This window comes from Macrobrachium rosenbergii, chromosome 10 (genome assembly GCF_040412425.1).
Source record: "Macrobrachium rosenbergii isolate ZJJX-2024 chromosome 10, ASM4041242v1, whole genome shotgun sequence".
Classification (NCBI taxonomy): domain Eukaryota; kingdom Metazoa; phylum Arthropoda; class Malacostraca; order Decapoda; family Palaemonidae; genus Macrobrachium; species Macrobrachium rosenbergii.
Window position 1 is genome coordinate 61846378 of NC_089750.1, and position 20146 is coordinate 61866523.

The 20146-nt window shown below is 34.9% G+C and overlaps 1 protein-coding gene and 1 long non-coding RNA gene across 4 annotated transcripts in view; one reads left to right on the plus strand and one right to left on the minus strand.

Moving 5' to 3' along the window:
* LOC136842690 (uncharacterized) overlaps positions 1 to 20146 on the plus strand; it is a 56895-nt gene continuing 36749 nt past the window's right edge. The window contains exons 1-2 of the long non-coding RNA XR_010854305.1: positions 1 to 115; positions 11734 to 11923. This is a non-coding gene — a long non-coding RNA (uncharacterized lncRNA). The remainder of the gene's footprint in view (positions 116 to 11733; positions 11924 to 20146) is intronic.
* The window catches only part of LOC136842688 (protein-lysine N-methyltransferase EEF2KMT-like), a 42614-nt gene continuing 30426 nt past the window's right edge, over positions 7959 to 20146 (minus strand). For all 3 annotated transcript variants that reach the window (XM_067110352.1, XM_067110354.1, XM_067110353.1), the window contains one exon: positions 7959 to 8131. In XM_067110352.1, the coding sequence (XP_066966453.1) occupies positions 8031 to 8131 (101 nt within the window). In that variant the 3' untranslated portion in view covers positions 7959 to 8030. The remainder of the gene's footprint in view (positions 8132 to 20146) is intronic.

Sequence of the window (20146 nt, forward strand, 5' to 3'; positions counted from 1 at the left end):
TGACTTAAAACCAGTGGACAGTGAAAAGGATTGTGCACGGGAGACCTTTTTATTCAAGATGGGATATTTTCCTACTGCTGGCAGCGTTGAAGTCCAAGGTCACAGCCTAGGCTAAGTAAGTCTGTTCGTGAAAAATCGTAATTTGGTTGCTTAGGAAGTCCATGATTTTTCCTGTTAGATCAGTGTAATAATGGGAAGGTTATGGTTGAGATAATGTGTTGCTTAGTGGGCTACTCAGGAAAACAGAGGAACAATTTGATAGCCAGGACTTGAATGCTCAGTATGTCAGTTTTCTCGAGTTCTTCATTCGGTCATCGCCTTCAATTTTTTTTTATTATTATTATTCGTAAAAGGCTCTTATTCTTGTCAGCACCGTAAGTTCCACAACCCAGATCGGCAATGTGGGCAAAGTCCAATATTATTCTATTACACACAAACAAACGTTCGCCCACCAGACCATGGTTATTGCTCACGTGGCCATGGCTAAGCTAGGTTAGGGCATATCAATTTATAAGCGAATCACTTAGAAAACACGATAATATCCTCATGCTTGGAAGTGGTGTAATCGGGAAATTTTACCAGACCCAAGACGGAAAAAAGTCATAAGCTGAAGAAACTATAAAAGCTGGAGTTTGCTCCAAAGTAGACAGACTTGCTGTATGGAAGAACAGTTATTGTACCAACTGGTAAAAACAGACTTTTTGAAAACACCAAAGCAAGACATTGGGAAAAACTGAATAAGACAGTTGTAAAAGAGGGTAGGTAGTCCTATCATTTGAACCATAACAACATGAAAACCAGTGAGAAAACAGTTTATGAAAAAATACCAGGATGTAAAGCTTGTCGTAATCTTTCACATCAAATGTAAGGGACAATAGGATGCTATTAGCTTGAGCTGTGCTGATGTACCATGACGTACTGTTGCAAATGCTAGTAAACCGTAATTACACCAGACTTGGCACAAAGGCTGTATTTAGTTTGATAACCGTCTGTAATTTAAAAAAGGCAGTTTGAGCCAGATGATAACCCTAGAAATCATTGCATAACCTTTGGGCCTTAATAAACAGATAGTTCCAGTAAAAATGTTCAAAAGATGGTAACAGTAGCTGATTACACCATAAGTTGAACTAACACTGATATTTTGAGGTATCACAATTTTTATATGGTGCTTTGTAACACAAATGCTCATTAAAAATAACCTTTGATGAAATTATCAGGGCCATCTTCCTTAGCATAACCACTTTTTTCTCAAATTAAAACAAAACAAATGGGAATTATCTTTATTTGAACCCTGTTAATAAAAGAGACCATTCCTTAAAGCAACAGGACAATATTTTCAAATAGAAGAAATAAAAAATAATTATTAGCAAGAAATGATTAAAGATCTACATTTTTTTCCATAGCCTGCCGAGACAAGAAATTCTCTCGTAACTTATTTAGGTGCAAGATTTCATATTCCAGTGACCATTTTCCAATAATGTTATATCAGCGTGGGTAATGAAACACATGGCAGGTAAAGATAAGTTAGTTGTATTGTCTTGCCGGAATTTTTTTTTTTTTTTTTTATTTCAGAACTGCTGAAGGTTTCTTGGGCCTGTACCCAGTGCTTAGTTTTTTTTAATTGTATCACTGCTTATGTCCCTATATATTTACATTGTTTATCATTATTCACTTACTATTTTGTTTTTGTATCTTTTTTTTTTCACATGCAGTATATGGGGATTCTTTCCAGTGGAATCTTGCTTTTCATCCATTTCCTTTGGTCTCTTCCACTTATCTGTTCAACTTCTTTATCACCTCGCTATGAACAAAACCTTTGAGCAAGTTCTATTAGCATCCAGAAATATGATTAGGTTGCCTCATTAAAAGTACTGTGATTAATGAAAATTACAATATATACAGAGTAATTATGTTTTCTATTTTTGCATAGTCATATTGGTCTTCTGTTTTGCTGAAGTCCCTTTATGGGCGTCTTTTATCTCAAGGTTTGATCATTTTGAATAACAGTACTAGCACTAAACACATGAATTATTTGCATATTTGTATGATGGCAACATCAAGAGTAATGACAGCTCCATTTGAAGAATGTTTCTGCAAATGCTATTTATGATTTTATGTCCACCTTCAGAGAGTTTTAAATATTTAACTCAGCTTTATGGTTAAATATATTTCATTTTTTATAATATTTCTTAATATCTCTTGAGTTTTTAATAGTTTTTTCAGGTTACGTGATATTTAAAGTTTTTTGAAGAATTTAATCCTAAGGCGTATTTTTATATTTGTAGGAGTATTCATGGGAGTGGTTTGATTGTTGTTTTGCAAAAAAATGAAAGGTACTTTTCCATAGCAATTACGAACTAAAGCAAATACAGTATACAGTATTGTATTTACTTTAGTTTGTGCTGTAAAAAAAGATACAAAAACAAAATAGCAAATGAATGCTGTAATGATAAATAAACAAAGTAAATACATAGGGACATAAGCAGTGATACAATACAAAAAAAAAAAAATAAGGCACTGGGTACATGCCCAAGAAACCTTCAGCAATTCTGAAAAAAAAAAAAAAAAATTCCAGCAAGACAATACAACTAGCTTATCTTTACCTGTCATATGTTTCATTACCCACGCTGATATAACTTTACTGGAAAATGAACACCGGAAAAAGAAATCTTGCACCTAAATAAGTTACGAGAGAATTTCTTGTCTAGGCAAGCCATGGAAAAATCATGTAAATTTTTAATCATCTGTTCTAATTCTGGGAGCCTTGGCTAGTAATTATTTTGCCCTCATATTTCTGGCATCAGTGCCATAATTGCTCTTATAGTAGTTTGCAGCACTAGGTTAATTAGGTAATGAAACAATACATGGCATATAAAATATTTTCAAACAGGTGCTGCTAATTGCTGTGCTCATTGCATGTGAAACTATGTCCATTAGTCTAATGTGGTTTTCTTAGAATTGATAAATTCACAGACCCGCCCACCACAGCATATAGCTTGATGAAGAGTAGAGACAGCTGGTGATGGTATACAGATCAGTTTGTTGAAGCCAAGGCCACCTTGTAAATCTCAGTAACTGTTTTCTGGGTGTAGTTCGTTGTTGGACGAGTCGGTAGAGTTCTCGAATAGCACTCTGCTAGGCCCGAGTTTGAGTCTCCGGCCGGCCAGTGAAGAATTAGAGGAATTTATTTCTGGTGATAGAAATTCATTTCTCGCTATAATGTGGTTCGGATTCCACTAAAAGCTGTAGGTTCCGTTGCTAGGTAACCAATTGGTTCTTAGCCACATAAAATAAGTCTAATCCTTCGGGCCAGCCCTAGGAGAGCTGTTAATCAGCTCAATGGTCTGGTTAAACTAAGATATACTTAACTTCTGGGTGTCATGGCCTGAAAAATTTACTCTTGTGATTTCAGAATGGAGCATACCCAAAGGAAGTTATAAAGTGACTTCATTATTCACAGTTTAGGACAAGTCAGATGATCCTCATTTTCAACTAAACCTTTTAACCCTGGACAGATGTAATCCAGCCCCTCAATAATTAAGGTGAACCACTGAGTTCTGTTGAGCTTGAATCTCACAAATGTTTACCATTGCCATGAAAATCATGAAGCTATCATTTTTGTAGAGGAGCTAAGGTGACATATTCAAAGGAGCAGAGAAGTTGGGGATGTCCAGGAGAATACCAGACTAACAGAAAGGACTGCCCTGACTGATGGTATTTATGTAGAAGCCTCCTTGTTTCTACAGAGGATGATATTGCCAGTAAAGGAACACAACTAGTAGTGTTAACCACAGTATAGAATTCTTACCAGTGATAAGGTTGTCCCAAACATTCATTCTTGAATTTTAATCGCTATATGCATCCCAATAAAGTAAAGTTCATAGAAATTCAAAGATTTACAGTAATAAGTTTGAAATATTGAATGCATTCATCCCTACACACCAAATAGTTGAATCAATGAGGTCTTGAAATATAGTCTAACAGCTGAATTACAAAACAATTGTGAGTTAGTCTATGACCAAATAAGGAAAGCCTACGAATAATAGAAGCCTCCTGTCCAGGTCTTCATACATAACACATCGAATCATCAAGTACGTGTAGATCTGTAATTGTTAAAAAGAAAATTTTGCTCCCAGGAGTTTCTTGAAAAAGATCTTAAAATTTCTCGCAGAGATCGTCTTTTGTGAGAGTACTTATTCCTTATACTTGCAGTTGAAGTAGAATACCAAGAACTTCAGCTAAGCAGCATGTCACCCAGTACAGGGACCCTTAGATTGTCAAGAGTTCTGTTAACCATATGACAAATATGTGCCTCCACTCAGATGATCTCCTATCAGAGGCAGGGACGCCATCCTAGGGCTCTAACATTATGAGTAACAGTGATGGTCCCCTTCATTTTCTGAGGAAACTTTCTTTGGCAATTATAACAAATTATTCTTAGATCTCTCTCATGTGCTGCAGCTGACTAAACCAACATACACCTCCAGTGCTGTATGATGCCAAAGGTCTCTACTGCATTCATTCAACCATCCCTGTCTCTTGCTTTTTCAAGCAGAACATGCCAGCTGAACCCCAACTCCCATATAGTTCTTATCTGTGTACTTCTTATCCTTTGCACTTTTATAGAGCCTTGTGATATCTGTGTAACAGGCTATCTTTTAATGTTAAAGCAGGACCTTTGTTCTGCTAAAGTTAAACATTCATCTGCATAGCTAAAATGAAGTCACAGCTTCCATAAGTTCTGATGCTAAGAGGAAAAGGCACTAAAGAATCTACTCAGACTGGGTAATCAAACTGAAAGTTACAGTCAGCAAGCAAATGAAAGCTAAGTACAGAGGGCTGTGAAAAAACAAATGAAAGGCAAAAATAATAGCTGCACAAACAAAACTGCTGGTTTCCTTTTCTCAACAATAGTATTATCATAATTTAGATTTTCATCAGAAGATATGCTAAGACATCTTCCTCCATAAGTATTGTTTCAATACAGTATATGACATCCACTGTCAACTTGAGTGTCTCTTTACAGAATGCCTGTCAATGCTTGCTGCTCTGTTTGCAGAGCATCAGAATCCACCTTTTGCTGAAATGCCTCAATATCACACTGACCAGTATTAGAATCTTTCACTCCTGGAACTGTAAAATTGTTTTGACAGGCAGAATTGTGATTGGAGAGGCCTGTATATTGAGGAGTTCAGGATGGCATACAAGAAGGAAAGAAAAGGCTATATATTTATGTGAAAGAAGAAAAGGACCAAGAATGCTATACTTTAGTATGCAAGTCTCATAAGTATTGCTATGAATTTTTGTTGGTTTGTTATATTTATCCATTCAGTTTTTATAATTGTGCTTCACATTGTTCTGTATTTGTCTTTTACATGCAGAATATGTGCAAATTTTAAATAAAGCAAAATAGCAGTGAGTGTAACATTTTCAGTACAAATGCAATTTCATGCCTCTGAGGGATACCAGAATTGCTACAACTGGTGCCTTCATTACTACCTCACAATAAAATGTCTCATTATCCCATGACAAAATTATCTGTTCAGTAGGTAAAGGACACCACACATGACAAGGCAAAAATGATAACGAGAAAATAAAGTAAAAGCCAATAATGCATTAACAAAATAATGTAAAATGCTAAGTTACAAATAAACCCTATATGTAGACTGACAAACAAATACTGCCTGAAATGACTGAAGCACATTAATGCATGGATTGCTAATGGACTAATAACCTGTGGTGTAGTTTTTGCAATAAAACTCTTGACATAATCTGAAAAATGGTAAGAAAATTTAAATGTTAATGACTCATCCCAGAACATTTAAGAAACTTGCTGTAAGGTTATATGGGAATGTTCCATTTTGGATATCGCCATTATCCCAGAAAATAGTCTAGTTTGAAAGGAAACTTGAAGGTGTGAAGGTTCTGTAATCTTGGAGTGCCCTTTAGGGAAAAAGTTGTATGGTGGGAAATTGTAGAATACTGTAATTTGCATTGACACAGCACAAAGTATACTGTGCATATTTGTATTATCTGAGGAGAGACAGTTCTCTAAAGCAAAAATGATATGGGGTTTGCATAACATTTGGTACACATAAAGGAACTTATTTATGATACCATTAGGTAAAAGGAAAGTATGAAATGTGTAATGGTAGTTTCATAAACCATTCCCTGGTTCAAGGGAATCTCATCTGTAAGTGGCTGATGCCCACAACATTGGTATATAAATTAGGTTAGGTTACCTAGCCTTCCCATTGTCCCTAGTTTTACCAGGATTGTAGGCCTTTGTCTTGTCAGACTAACTTGCAGGAGACAGAAAAAATACTCCATATTTCCTTGATTCTTGTATTTTAAGTAAATTCTTTCTCCCTGCAAACAGTGCTAATTCTGTTCTCAAGAATTTTCTCTTGCCATGTCCTTACTTATGTCTGAAACGTTCTTGAAACAGTCGTTGATATACAAATTATCAAATTGATCACTTGATTATTATTGAGTAAATAGCCTTTACCTGCTGATTCCAAGTCTTATTTGGGGGAGGAGGGGGGAGTTCTCTTTCTCATACCAAAATGCATTGCTATACACTGACCATTCTTTGAAGTCAAGAATGTGTTAGAGGCAGAGATATTAGGCAGTGAGCATGAGGTTTTCAGCACGGATGGCACACGGAAAATGTACACACACACACACCAAGTTGCAGTAGCCCATGCAGTTTCTACATTCCCATTCTTGATGATTTGAGGAATGGAACTGGAGAAGAGATTTGAACCAAAGAAAAGTAGCACATGGGTGAGACATCACAGGGTTATTGACCCCCAAGTTGCTCTCCTGATTTGAGTTCTAAATAAATAAATGAAAACAATAGAGGAAAATAGCTATAGTAATTGAACAAACTCACAAGAGTAGTACAAGGTAAAAAAGAACTAATTCATAATGCAATCAGAGGTCACACTGCCTAAGAACCAAAAACACTTTGGCATTAAGGAAATCATGAACAAAGGACAATTAGCCTATCTAAACAACAAACATCTTTAAATATGACAAATTACTAACAGAAACTAGGGTTGTAAGCTGCTCCAATGTATACACAAAAATGTCCAAATCAAAGGACTTGGCTTATCTGCAGTGCCAAACTAATTGAAAACTATATAAAATGTGTGTTTATGTATAAACTCCTGTATGAATATAAAAAAAAGTTTGTAACAGTCCTACAAGAGTTCAAGAATTTTAACCTGGTGGTCTGGTTAAACTTATATTACAACCTACTGTGACAAAACTTACTGCCTAGGGAAAATATTTGAGGTTTCCAGGGGTTTATATTACTCTCTTGGATTTTGGTAGGTAGATTAGCCTCAAAGTAACAACTCTTAGATTGGTACTACATAAGAAACTTTTTGTCAAGTTGGCTTTATTTGGCTAAATGATTATTGAAGAATTATTTACAGGTTCAGTCAAGTAACATTGACAACTTGCCAATAGTAGCCATGATGCATACTAATCCACACCAAAGTAACAAGGTGGTGTAGACCTTGTTAGGATCATTCATGCCAAATTTATTTTCATATGTTCTCAAAATGTGAGTGTATGACCAAAGTAACAACATTCCTGTCAAGTTTGGTTTAATTTGATTGTCTGCTTTGGCCAGGTGAGCTAAAAAAAAAAAAAAAAATTAAGCTGGCTAACATGAGATAATGGTGGACAAACTGAGAATGAATTTGGTCAGTATCCCCAGCAAATCTGATGTGCTTTTAGCCAATTCCCTGTGAGGGTTTCCTGGTGGCTAGTATTCCTGACTGATCTTGATTCTTTTGTACATATTTATCAGTCAATTTGACCTCCAAGAAGTGTGACTGGATCCACATACTTTCCCAAAGGAGGGTGTCTGATCTTGTACTTGAAATGATAATCATATAAGAATATTTACTGTACAGTATATGGATTGGTAAACAAAACTCAGTAAGTGGTTTTGAAAGACCTTTATAAGAAAATAAATATGAAACAACTCTATACCTTGGAATTATTTCAGGCATTACTTACAACATTAATTGCATTATAATGATAGTGGATTCTGGCTGCGAAGGGGATTCTTGGTAGGTGTGACGACTTTCTAATTTTATCTTCATATTATTTGATACTGAAAAGAAATTGTGAAAAATATTATTATACAGTGTAATAATGGTGCCGATACATATTCTTGAAAACTATTATTTGATACTTAATGATATGCTAAAAAGGATAAAGTATAAAATATACAGTATTCATGAAGAACAAATCCTTTGGGCCAGACTTATGAGAGTTATGAATCTTAACTCAGTGTTATAGTTAAATTATTTATAATAATACTGTACTAAACATATTATGAGATCAGCATCATAGGTAGTTACTCAAATTGCTCATGGAATATGTAATAAATTCTTAGCAAATATTAAAACTCCTTGCTCATCCATCCCATTTTTAATTACAATCTTGTGATTTCAGAAAGCTGTAACAACTTTGACCTCATAAACAGTACTTATAATATCTTTCGTAAATTTGTAAGCATTCATTTTAAAGCATCTGATCTTGGTTTTACTAAAGATTTTTCATTGGCTTGATCTCCATAACCTAATTTTTTATTTATTAAATTTAAGTATGTTTTGAGGTACTCCTTTGTGGTGCCTGGCCCAAACTTTTTCTACCATCCAACAAGCTAGTTCAGAAGAGGCTATCATGGTTTTCACTGTTCTTGGCCTTATCCTTATTACCGTCAATTCAAACTTACACTTGTGTAAAACAGTTTATAAGACAAGATACTGTCCACATATCTCATCTTTAAAGTAAGGTGTAATCTTCGCCTGACACAACTATTTCCTCCAATTGTGTTTTGTAAATGAAAACATCATTGTTTGTCAAGTTTCCTGCCTTTCTTAAATAGGATAATATTGCAGCACCACTTTCCATAGGCAAAACTTTCAAGATGCGTTGGATGTTTCAGATACATTATTTCAGTTGTATAGACATGTACAGGATGTCACAAACTGTTGTGTCAACTTGTTTGATTAGTCCTTCCTACTATGAGTATTGACTTGTGGAGTATTGTCTTTTCCTCTTCATTTCCTAAATCTTTTCCTGCTTAATTTTAAAAGGAGCTTCTGCTATGCTTGATTCACACAGCCATGCCCTTTTTTTGCCTCCTAATCATGAGGAGGTTTTGCTGATAGTTAAGACTACTTTTCATGCTCTTGATGTCAAGATTGCTTTCTAGAACAGCCACCACTCCCTTTTACCAATTCGTGCCCAACATTTTTATGTACTTCTTGATTGGATGATAGATTAAATGTAATTTATTTCTTAATATTTCTTCAGGTGAGAAAGCAAGTAAAATAGAAATAATTCTTGTTATTAAGAGACAGATATAATTACTGTTATTAAAAGATATTACAAATCTTTGAACTTTTTATCTTTCTCCCAAGATATTTTGGAACTGATTTTACTCTCTACTCCTAAAGTAGGAGTATCACAGTAGAGGTCTTCAAACTGTTCATTTTTACCCTGTTATCTCCTGGTACCTGAGGGATGCATAGAGCTTAAATGAACTCAAGCCAGAAAACTCTTTTTTCATCTTAAGCCAGTTTACCCTCACTGGTACATCTTGCATTAAGCAACATTCCCTTTCTATTTATTTTAGCATCGGACATGTAGAGGAAACTGCTTCTCTTATAACCATTTTATTTACACCTTCCATCTATTGTTTCACACATTCTTTACCAAGTGTTGTTCTCCTAAAGACCACAATTGTAACATCAGTGCTGCAAAAAAGTTAATACATTTGGGTTTTTTACTTAAATGGGAAAGCAGTCTGCATTACTGTACCAATTCAATTCAAATGGATGTATTGACAATACTTATACACTATAACATGCAGCCTAACTCCATACAGCATTACTGCTCATATCACTTTACACTATGACATGAAGCTTAACTCCATACAGGATTACTGCTCATGTCTTGCAAGGAACTTTTGCCATGTAACACACACCTACACTTCTTTTCCCTTATTTTGTATTGGTACAAAGCAAACTATGCTAAGTCAGATAAGTGTAGAATAAGTATACCAACTTTTCTCTTTCCTCTGTATCCCTGTAGGGGGGTAGTGCAGTCAGTTCACCTACTGCGGTGTACTGCAGGCATTATGTAGGGCTCTTTGCAGCCTGCCTTCAGACCCTAGCTGCAACCCCTTTTGTTCCCTTTACTTTTCCTCCTTTCATATTCTCTTTCTTCTATCTTACTTTCCATCCACTTCTAACAAATGATTCATAGTACAACTGTGAGGTTTTCCTCCTGTTACAGCTTTCAAACCTTTTACTGTCAATTTCTGTTTCAGCGCTGATGACCTCATAGGTCCCCTAGTGCTTGGCCTTTGGTCTAAATTCTATATTCAATTCAATTTTTTCATCTGTATTCCTCCATATGATACTTTACTTGTAGGGGTAGAAATGGAATAAAAATTTGCCGTAATGAGACTTGCACATTTTTCACTGTGACAGTCAAGTATATCTCAACGGTCTCTCTCAAGTAGCAATGAAACTCCTAAGTTTCTTGAGATAGTATGTATAGGTAAACCAGCCATCCACAACCTAATGTAAGCCGGACAGTGCTCAAGCACTGTAAACATTGATATTTTTATTGTGTGCGTTCTGTTGAACCAAACTCTTTGAAAAGGAACTAAAAAAAACTGGTGCTTTACTACTTTTTGTGGGTGTTTCATCATCCAGATTAATGCTTGAGAAAAAAGTGAACTAAAGGTAACAAAACTGTATAAACATTTTTAACAAATTTGCAATTTAGGTAAATGTCTTTCTTTTAATCCACTCCTTGTTGCATAAAAGTTTTTGTGCAAGTACTGGTGATGTCAAAGTTACACAAGGTTGAGAAGCTTGGTTTGAAATGTCTCCAGAGAGGAAAAAAATGTCTACTGGACGTACACTGATAGGTCCCAATCAGAAGGCCAAAAACATAGCATTAGGCCCTTCTTTTCATAATTGTTCCCATAAAAGTAGTTAGGATTTATTCTTACTTTCATAAATCGAGACATCTTGAGAGCACGAGGCAATTTTTCCATGCTTAAAAGATACATGATCTTTGTACTTTTATGTCCTTTGATTATGTTATTTTTCCATGCTTAAAAGATACATGATCTTTGTACTTTTATGTCCTTTGATTATGTTATTAGCATTTCATATTTTTCTTAAGTTTATTTTCAGTATAGTCGAACATGTAGCTTATTATTATTGTTAGTGTTAATTACTCACTTGTTTTGTTTTAGTGTGTAAGCTGCACATTGCTATATCCAAGCATTCTAGAAAATTATTTTTATTTAGTTAACACAAATATTGTGTTCGTTCTTGTTAATCCTGGAATTACAAGTGAAGTAGTTTCCTTGTCTTGTAAGTTGTTCCTTTCTCTAATGGTGCCCCTTCACTGTGTATTTATATCGATGACTAAGGCAATGTGAAGCATGAAATTTGAGTAGCGAGACCAGGCAAATACAAAAACGTTTTAAAAATGTGTTTGTGTTTTGGATTTTAGACTGTTAATAGCTGAAAATATGTAATTTACAAAATTATGTAACTATCAAAATAATCCCTGCTATTGCTTGTACTCACATTTTTTGCTAGCATTTTGAATTAAAATTGAAATCTTGGTGGAGATTATCTTAAAGCATAATTTTTTTTTTTTTTTTTTTGTATTCTACAGGTAAGTCATGTTTTAGCTGACTGGTTTCAGGAGACAGTGGGTTACCTGGCTTCACCTCAGTTATAAAAAGATGTAATCAATCATCATATATTTTCATGCATTTGCACATGCTGTATCTATGTTGAAGACCCTCAAAGAAAATATTTTAATCTTCGTAATGGCAGTTAGTCCTGAAAGAACTGATGAATAGGTAAGGTTTTCACTTGTTTGAGAAATGATTGCTAGTCGTAACCTACATGTTACTAATGCCGACATAAGTCAAGCATACAGCGAGGGAATATAAGCCTTTAGGCCTATAAATGCATTTTGGGGGCCAGGTGTATGTACGTATGTGTGTATGTATATTTACAAGTATGTGTGTGTGTATTTGTACGTTTCCAAACCCTCCTAAGTAGATTTTTAATACATTGCACTTTGCTATTACATTTCTATTTCACTTCACTTCAGTTTCTGCATTTCCACTTTCACTTCACATTTTCCACTCCATTTATGTCACTTCCACTTCACATTTTCACTTCCATTTCAGTTTTGTCACTCCCACTTCACATTTTCACTTCCACTTCACATTTTCATTTCCACTTCAGTTTTGTCACTCCCACTTCACATTTCACTTCCACTGAAGTTTTGTCACTTCCCCTTCACATTCAGTTTGGCTCACATTTTCACTTCCATTTCAGTTTTTCATTTCCATTTTTGTCACTTTAACTTCACATTTCACTTCCACTTTAGTTTTGTCACTCCCACTTCCCATTTTCACTTCCACTTTGGTTTTGTCACTTTCACTTCTCATTTCACTTATACTTTAGTTTTGTCACTCCACTTCCCATTTTCACTTCCAGTTCAGTTTCTCATACACTTCAGTTTTGTAACTTCCACTTCATATTTTACATCCACTTCAATTAATCCTCATACACTTCAGTTCTGTCACTTCCACTTCAATTTCTCCTCATACACTTCAGTTTTATCCCTTCCACTTCACAATTTTTCCAGTTCCACTTGACTCCACTTTAATTTTCACTTCATGGTTTCACTTCCACTTCACCACACTTCCTTTGATAATTTCCATTTCCACTCCACTTCAGCTTTTCCACTTCCACTTCATTTCAGATTTTCCTCTTCCCCACTCCACTTCAGCTTTTACATTTCCACTTCCACTTCATTCCAGATCTTCCTTTTTGGATCCCACTCCACTTCAGCTTTTACATTTCCACTTCCACTTCAGTCCTCCTTATTATTTATGCCTTCACTTCACCACATTTCACTTGTTCCACTTCACTTCGTTTTTTACTTAATTTCTCTCCCCTTCCACTTCACTCCTCTAGTTTTTTCCGCTTCCACTTCATTCCACTTTGTTTTTCCTCTTCATTATATACTATGCCTCAGTTTTCCACTTAACAGCTTTCCACTTCACTCCACTCCAGTTTTACACTTGTAATGCACCCACTTCACTTTTTTTACTTCCACTTCACTCCACTTCTATTTTCCACTTTTACTTCACTTTTCCCTTTTTAACGTCACTTTTTCCACTTCACACTTATCTTTTTCCGTTTCACTTCACTTTTCCACTTTCACTTTACCAGACATCACTTTTCCCACTTCACAACACTTCAGTTTTTGCACTCTCTCTCTCTCTCTCTCTCTCTCTCTCTCTCTCTCTCTCTCTCTCTCTCTCTCTCTCTCTCTATATATATATATATATATATATATATATATATATATATATATATATATATATATATATATATATATATATTATTTACACTGACGCTTTTGTAAGCTGATTTAATTAGTTATATTATGGGATTTACTAATCATTCGCTTTAGACCCAGGCTTTATAATGCTTAATATCATTTCTACCAAAGGTTTGTGCTTGATATAAGAATCTTCAAGAGTCCACTCTTTTTTCATGTCTACATCTACAAAATCAGAATTCAGGAGACAAAGAGTATGAAAAATGAATGCTAAAACATGGGGTTGTCTGGAACATCTTCTGTCAAAATTTGATTGACTTGACAGCAATTTTGAAGGATTCGAGTTATTACGTAGAAAATACAATGACTGAGAGTATGATCATACACACACTCACACACACATATATATGTGTGTATGGAGCTCTCAGTTATGTATATTTCCCATGTACTAATAATTTGAATCCTTCAATATTTTCGTCAAATCAGTCGACTTTTGACAAAAGATGTTCCAGAAACCCAATCCTATTTTAACGTTCATTTTTCATACTCTTTGTCTCCTGAATTCTGATTCTGTAGATGTAGCTGGCCTTATGCCAGCCACCTCAGTAAAATATATTACTCAGGAAAAAAGAAGGGACTCTTGAAGATTCCAATATGAAGTATAAAGCTGTAGCAGAAATGATATTAAGTATCACAAAGCTTTAGCCTTAATACGGCTAAATGAATGAAGGTGTTTTATCTCCGTAGCTACAAGTTTGAAAAAAGGATTCTGACCAAGCAACATTTTCTTAACTTTTTTAAAATAAGCTATGCGGACAAATGGCTGGCACACAGACAGACTTTTCATGAGTTGCTCAAAGCGAAACTTGTCCCAGTGAGCCACGGGAGCGGGTGGCGTGGGGGGGGGGAGAAATGACATAGGCCTATAGTACGAAGCATTTGACCTGAAAATATACAGTACTTTTATTACTCGCATATGAAACTCCATGTTACAGTTTTTATTTTTATTAAATGAGAAATTCTATACAATGTACAAGTTGTCATAAATGGCTGGCACACAGACATACAGACAGACTTTTCATGAATTGCTCAGAGCGAAACTTGTCCCTGTGAGCCACGGGAGCGGGTGGCGGGGAAGGGGGGGAGAAATGACATAGGCCTATAGTACGAAGTGTTTGACCTGAAAATATACAGTACTTTTATTACTCGTATATGAAACTCCCTGTTACAATTTTTATTTTTATTAAATGAGAAATTCCATACAGTGTACAAGATGTCATAAATGAATGTCATAATTGCTTACTTGATACAGCGAAAACGTCTCTTGCTCCATCTGGATAGGGTTCGTGTTCTGAGTAACTCTGAATGTCTCACCCGTAGAGTTCTCTCTCTCTCTCTCTCTCTCTCTCTCTCTCTCTCTCTCTCTCTCTCTCTCTCTCTCTCTCTCTCTGAGCGCTTTAGTAAGTTTAATTAGCTTTATTATGGCTTTGCTATTCCTAGACATAAACATGCTTTTTTCTATCATTTCTACAAAAAGCTTTATATGGGACTCTTTAGACGCCGTTCTGTTTCTGTGACTTGTGTATATTTATCCTTTCCTTTCCCGGAGTCTCTTTTGCCTGCAAAGATTACTAGCCTAAAACAAATACGTAAAAATAAATGATATCGTGACATAATCTATGGAATGTAACTGAATTAGTTTCAGTAGAACCTTCTATTTATTTAAAATCATATTTAAGATTCTTATTTAATGTCATATCGTATATTTAAAATTCGTATCTTTCCAAAAAAGAATGACTTCGTAACATGAGGATAATAGAATTATTTTCAGTAAAAACTTTCATATGATTAATATATTTAATGTTCATATTTAATGTCATATTTATCATATATTTAAAAACGTATCTTTCGTAATTAATTTTAGGCTTGGCACTTTCAAGAAATTCACGGGGCCTGCGCCGCTATGGACATCTATTGGCGAATTACATAACAAAAAAAATTCTAACAATTAATGGTAACTGACGACTTTCTTTAAGTAAGCATTCAAACTGATTTTACTTTGGGTAACAACGAATTTAAACGACGTAATAAAAGACATAGATTAATAAACTTTTCTTGTTTTCTTTGGTTCTAAAGATTATACTTTGATCTTGATAAAATTGCCAAAATAAATTGGTTAAAAAAACATTGCTAAGCAACTCTTAAACTTTTGGCTTCGTACAGCATACAACTATTGTCAGAGCTTTAAATAATTTGCATATAGAAATATTTCAATGAATATTTTTAATGAAATATAAAAAAGACAAAAATTACTATACTGATTAATTTCATAAACTATCATTAGTGACGTGTTTTGCTCAAAACCGAGAAATCTACAGTAAAAGGCGTTTTCCTACGAATGTCTGATAAAAGAAACAGCAAGACGAACTATGAAACCTGACGTATTTTTAAAAGTAAAACACAACGTATTATTCTGTCAATCAATAAACAGACAATGCACAGACATTTATTGAATTAAATAATGTATTCGTAAGTATTAAGCAGTGAACAGCTAATTTTGACCTCAGATATATTTTAGGAATATTTTTTAAAGTCTTGTAAAATATTATCCAAACACCATTTGAAGGGAAATGGAACTAAAAGTAAATGAAATAACATTGAATTCGTCAGATATGAAATGTATTTGGTTTAGACTGAATTGGTATTAAATGTGTAATTAATCATATGTTAATGTAAATAAATGAGTCAGGACTACATTATTTAGAAGATTTATGTGAAATGATGGCAATGTCTTGTAAGTATGAAGAATATTTTCTATGCTTTAAAGAGTGCTAAGTCAAATTAAACTCTGCTCAATAAATAATTTGAATCATTACATGAATAATAACTCATTGGCTATAAAGGCTACTTAGTTAAAGTTATAGGTATTGGCTAGAAAGTTATATATGAAAAATAACTAATAGCAGCTTATACAGAGCACGTAACTCGAACGCTTTTGATATATGAAATTCAAAGATAAAACCTTTTAATCTAACCCACAATAAATCTAAACGATACCAGTGTCTCTATATTAACACTTAAAAAGTGATATTTTATACTTTTTATGAATTTCATCTCGTCGTCATATTTTTATTATATGCTTCTACCCCTTCTCAAAATTCGTTTCCCTGTGTCGTCTGGTGGCCATTCTCAAAAAAGGACTATTGTCTTGTACACTGAAAAACCAATAATATCCTTCATGTTTTTATTACTGAAAGATGATCTAGAACCACCAGAATCATGGTCTGCAAGACAGTTTAAATAAGACTTGGTTCCAGACACCATAATGGCATTGCAGTACTTATAAACAACAATTATTAGCCATATTTAAGGCCTGTAGTCCATGAGCCAGTCAATTTTTCGGTATCAAATTAGGGGCAAAGGGTTACTATTATTTTTGGGACGAATAGGTTCCCTAGATAGAGAAAATGTATGACAGCCTTGAAAAAAAAAAAACTGGCCAAACCTATTTTAATGCTTTTTTGTGTAGTTTGCATATAACAAATTTTTCCGCAAATGAAGATGAGGCAGTTTACAAAACCTTTGTAGAATGCTCTGCTTTTGGCCTAGAACCATCAGATTTGCAGAGATACGAGCTAATAACATGAGGAATGGGAGAAACATGCAGAATTTGAATTTCAGTACCTTACAACGTCAACCTGTTAATGACCTATTTTATATACAAAAATTCAGTTTCTTCTTGAAAATTGGCAATATGATGATAAAATCATAACTTATAATCAAAGCGGTATATTAATTGTTTTACTATCAAAATACAATTGTAAAGCTTTTTTAATCTTATAAAATTTCTGTAAGATGCTTTGTTTAAAAGTTAGGACCATTAATTTGGAATGCAAGAGAGCATCGTAATGACTTGTAGCATGGCATCTATTTTCAGAGCACTTCTAGTCTCTACAGTCTCTACACTCTACCATATTGCGTAATTTTACTCATATATTGCTTCGCATTAACTAGATTTCTTAATTATTTGGAGCTGTCGGCTTAAAATTCATGGAGGATTTTCTTTTCATGTAGCTTTAATCAACTTTCTAACAATCACAGCTACATAAATCATATTATCTATCATTCATAGCTTGCTGGTAATCTACACTTTCAGTGACTCCTTGGTTACTGCAGTCTGTAAGACTACACATGTTTGTGCATTTCATTCCATTTAATAAGCAAATGCACTTACAACTTTTGGAGCAAGAGCATGCAAGTAAATCAAGGACGGCCTCAGGGGCTGGCAAGCTATCCACCTAGTCCATAGCAAGTTTCTCTTTTTCATCAGTGTTAATCAATTTCCAACCTCTTCCAGTGGGAGTCTGTGTACCTTGATCTGGTTGTAAGCTTATTTTCCATATTGCAGCTTGATGATTTGCCCTCTGAATGTTTTTTCAAGCAGTCTAAACATGGTGGCAACATACGACTCTCTATTTCTCCCTTTTTGGCACAAAACCATGGTACCTAGTTCATTGATGTTAAATGCTACTATTTTCCTAGAGTAAAAGTAGCAAGTGAACCTTTCCAAGTCTGACATTACTGATTCTGCTAAGGCCCACTCTGATCCCAACTTGGAAAATGTGTTATATGCTTCTTCACTAATCATCTTCTTCAGTGCCACAACTACTCCTCTTCCCGCAAATGCTCTGACCATGTCACAACCAGTGAAAGAATGTAGTCCAGTAAGAGCATCACATACATCTCCAAGATGAGCTAGTACTTGTTTGATACCAACAAGTTTTATTCTACTCTTAGATCCACATTTTTTATACAATGGCACTTTGATGCGTTTTTGAAATGCTAGGCATAAAATGAACACATCAGTACCTACTGAACTTATCAACACTGCTTGATATCCTTCCTTTGCAGCATGGTCAGCGTGGAACAGTAAGCGACCACCTGCTTCTTCATGAGTACTTCTCAGTTCATTTATATCTGAGGTATTACTATTGGTGATTTTGTAACGTGTCTCCACAGGTTAAAAACAATGATTTACCTTTTAATTTTTGGGCATACTACATAGCTGTTTTCCATTCTTCCACCAAGAATGAAGTGAGCCTTGTTTTGTTACTTGTTTGCCGCAAAAACTTTATTCATTGTCTAGTTATTTGTTTTTCAGTAATTTGTGTGACCGCCATTCCAGAACCTGACCCTCTCATTTGTCGCTCACTATTTTTGATTTATAGTTCTTGATATCTATAAAATACAACATCAATTCTTTGACTTCCTTCACCTTCATTTAAAATCATGGAAAACAGATCCTTGGCAATTTCCCTAAATGTTGCTTGATTACCTTTTATCTTTTGAACAAGAGACATACCACTAATAAATGTTGCAGAATGCTGTGGAACAGATTCAGATGTGGGCACATCCTATTGCAAAAAGTTTTCAAGGGAAGCTTTGTTAGTTTTGCGAAGTAGTCCCCCAGGCGTCGCTAAAGGCCATGGAAGAGGTCCTAAGGAATGAGATAAAACCTCTTTCATTTTAAGGATTCTGAGCTTGTGATGTTATGATGATTTTACCATTCAAAATGACTGCTTTATCTGTATGTTTTACCTCTTGTTTCATGCACATTGAAGTGAATGTTTTAAGTTTCCACTGCGTCATACAATCATTAAATTTCTTTGTAGGAGGCTTTCTAGTCTCTCCTTCCTTAAGATTTCACACTGATTTTCCCCAATTTTAAGTACATTCATTAAGTCTGCCTTAACTTCAGCAGTAACTATTTTTCCCGTACAGATGATTAATAATTCATTTTCTTCTCCAAAAGGATCGATCCAGTTTTTAACGATACTGCAGGTTCATCATATTCCGTTCTTGTTGTAAGCAGGGCAGGGTGAAGAGAACTTGAACCACCAGATTCAATAAAGGTCTGCATAAAACGTAAAAATGAACTTCTGTATTCTGCTTTTCACTGGTCCTGGCTTAAGACTAGATCGTGAAGTACCTCCCGTTGTTTGAGTATCTTCATTGATTGTTTCTTCTATTGCTTGATCTATTGGTATGCATCCAAAGGCATTTGTTTCTGACACCTGGACAGAGAACTGGCCCTTCAAAAAACTGTCATGTGCTTCAGGGTGATCTTTTTCTAACTGTAACATTTGAGCAGAGTGTACTGGTATGTACCTTGCATAGTTGACCTTATCATAAAAAAAACACCAAGGAATCATTAACCTTATTACATGGAGATGCAGGAGCCAGTTTCCCTCTCGAGATGCTTGTAGATTAAGCAGTACCCTGTCAACATATGTCATCCAGAAAGTTGATAGGTCTCCAGTATCATGACTGCAATATTTCACCAATGTTGCCCTGACCGAGAACATCACTTAATCTCATTACTTCACTGATAAAGTTGTTTACTACCTCGACATTTTCACTAGTAATCCAGGATAAAATGTTTTCCCACAAAAGTCTCATCAGTGCTTCATATAAACATTTGTGGACTCGAACTGCACGATTGTACATTTTTCCATCCATCACACCAGTAACTGAACCTTCTCTAAGTATGCCAGATTCAATGCAGATGTCACGAAGGCCTCCATCTTGGAATCTTTTGCCAAGAATTGACGTGAAGCTAAAGATGGTGTGGAAAGCTCCCTTACGAAGAATTATGTTATTGCACGCCTCTTTTTCCTTCTATATGATTTTTTGGTTTTTGTTATCCACAAGTCACTGTATA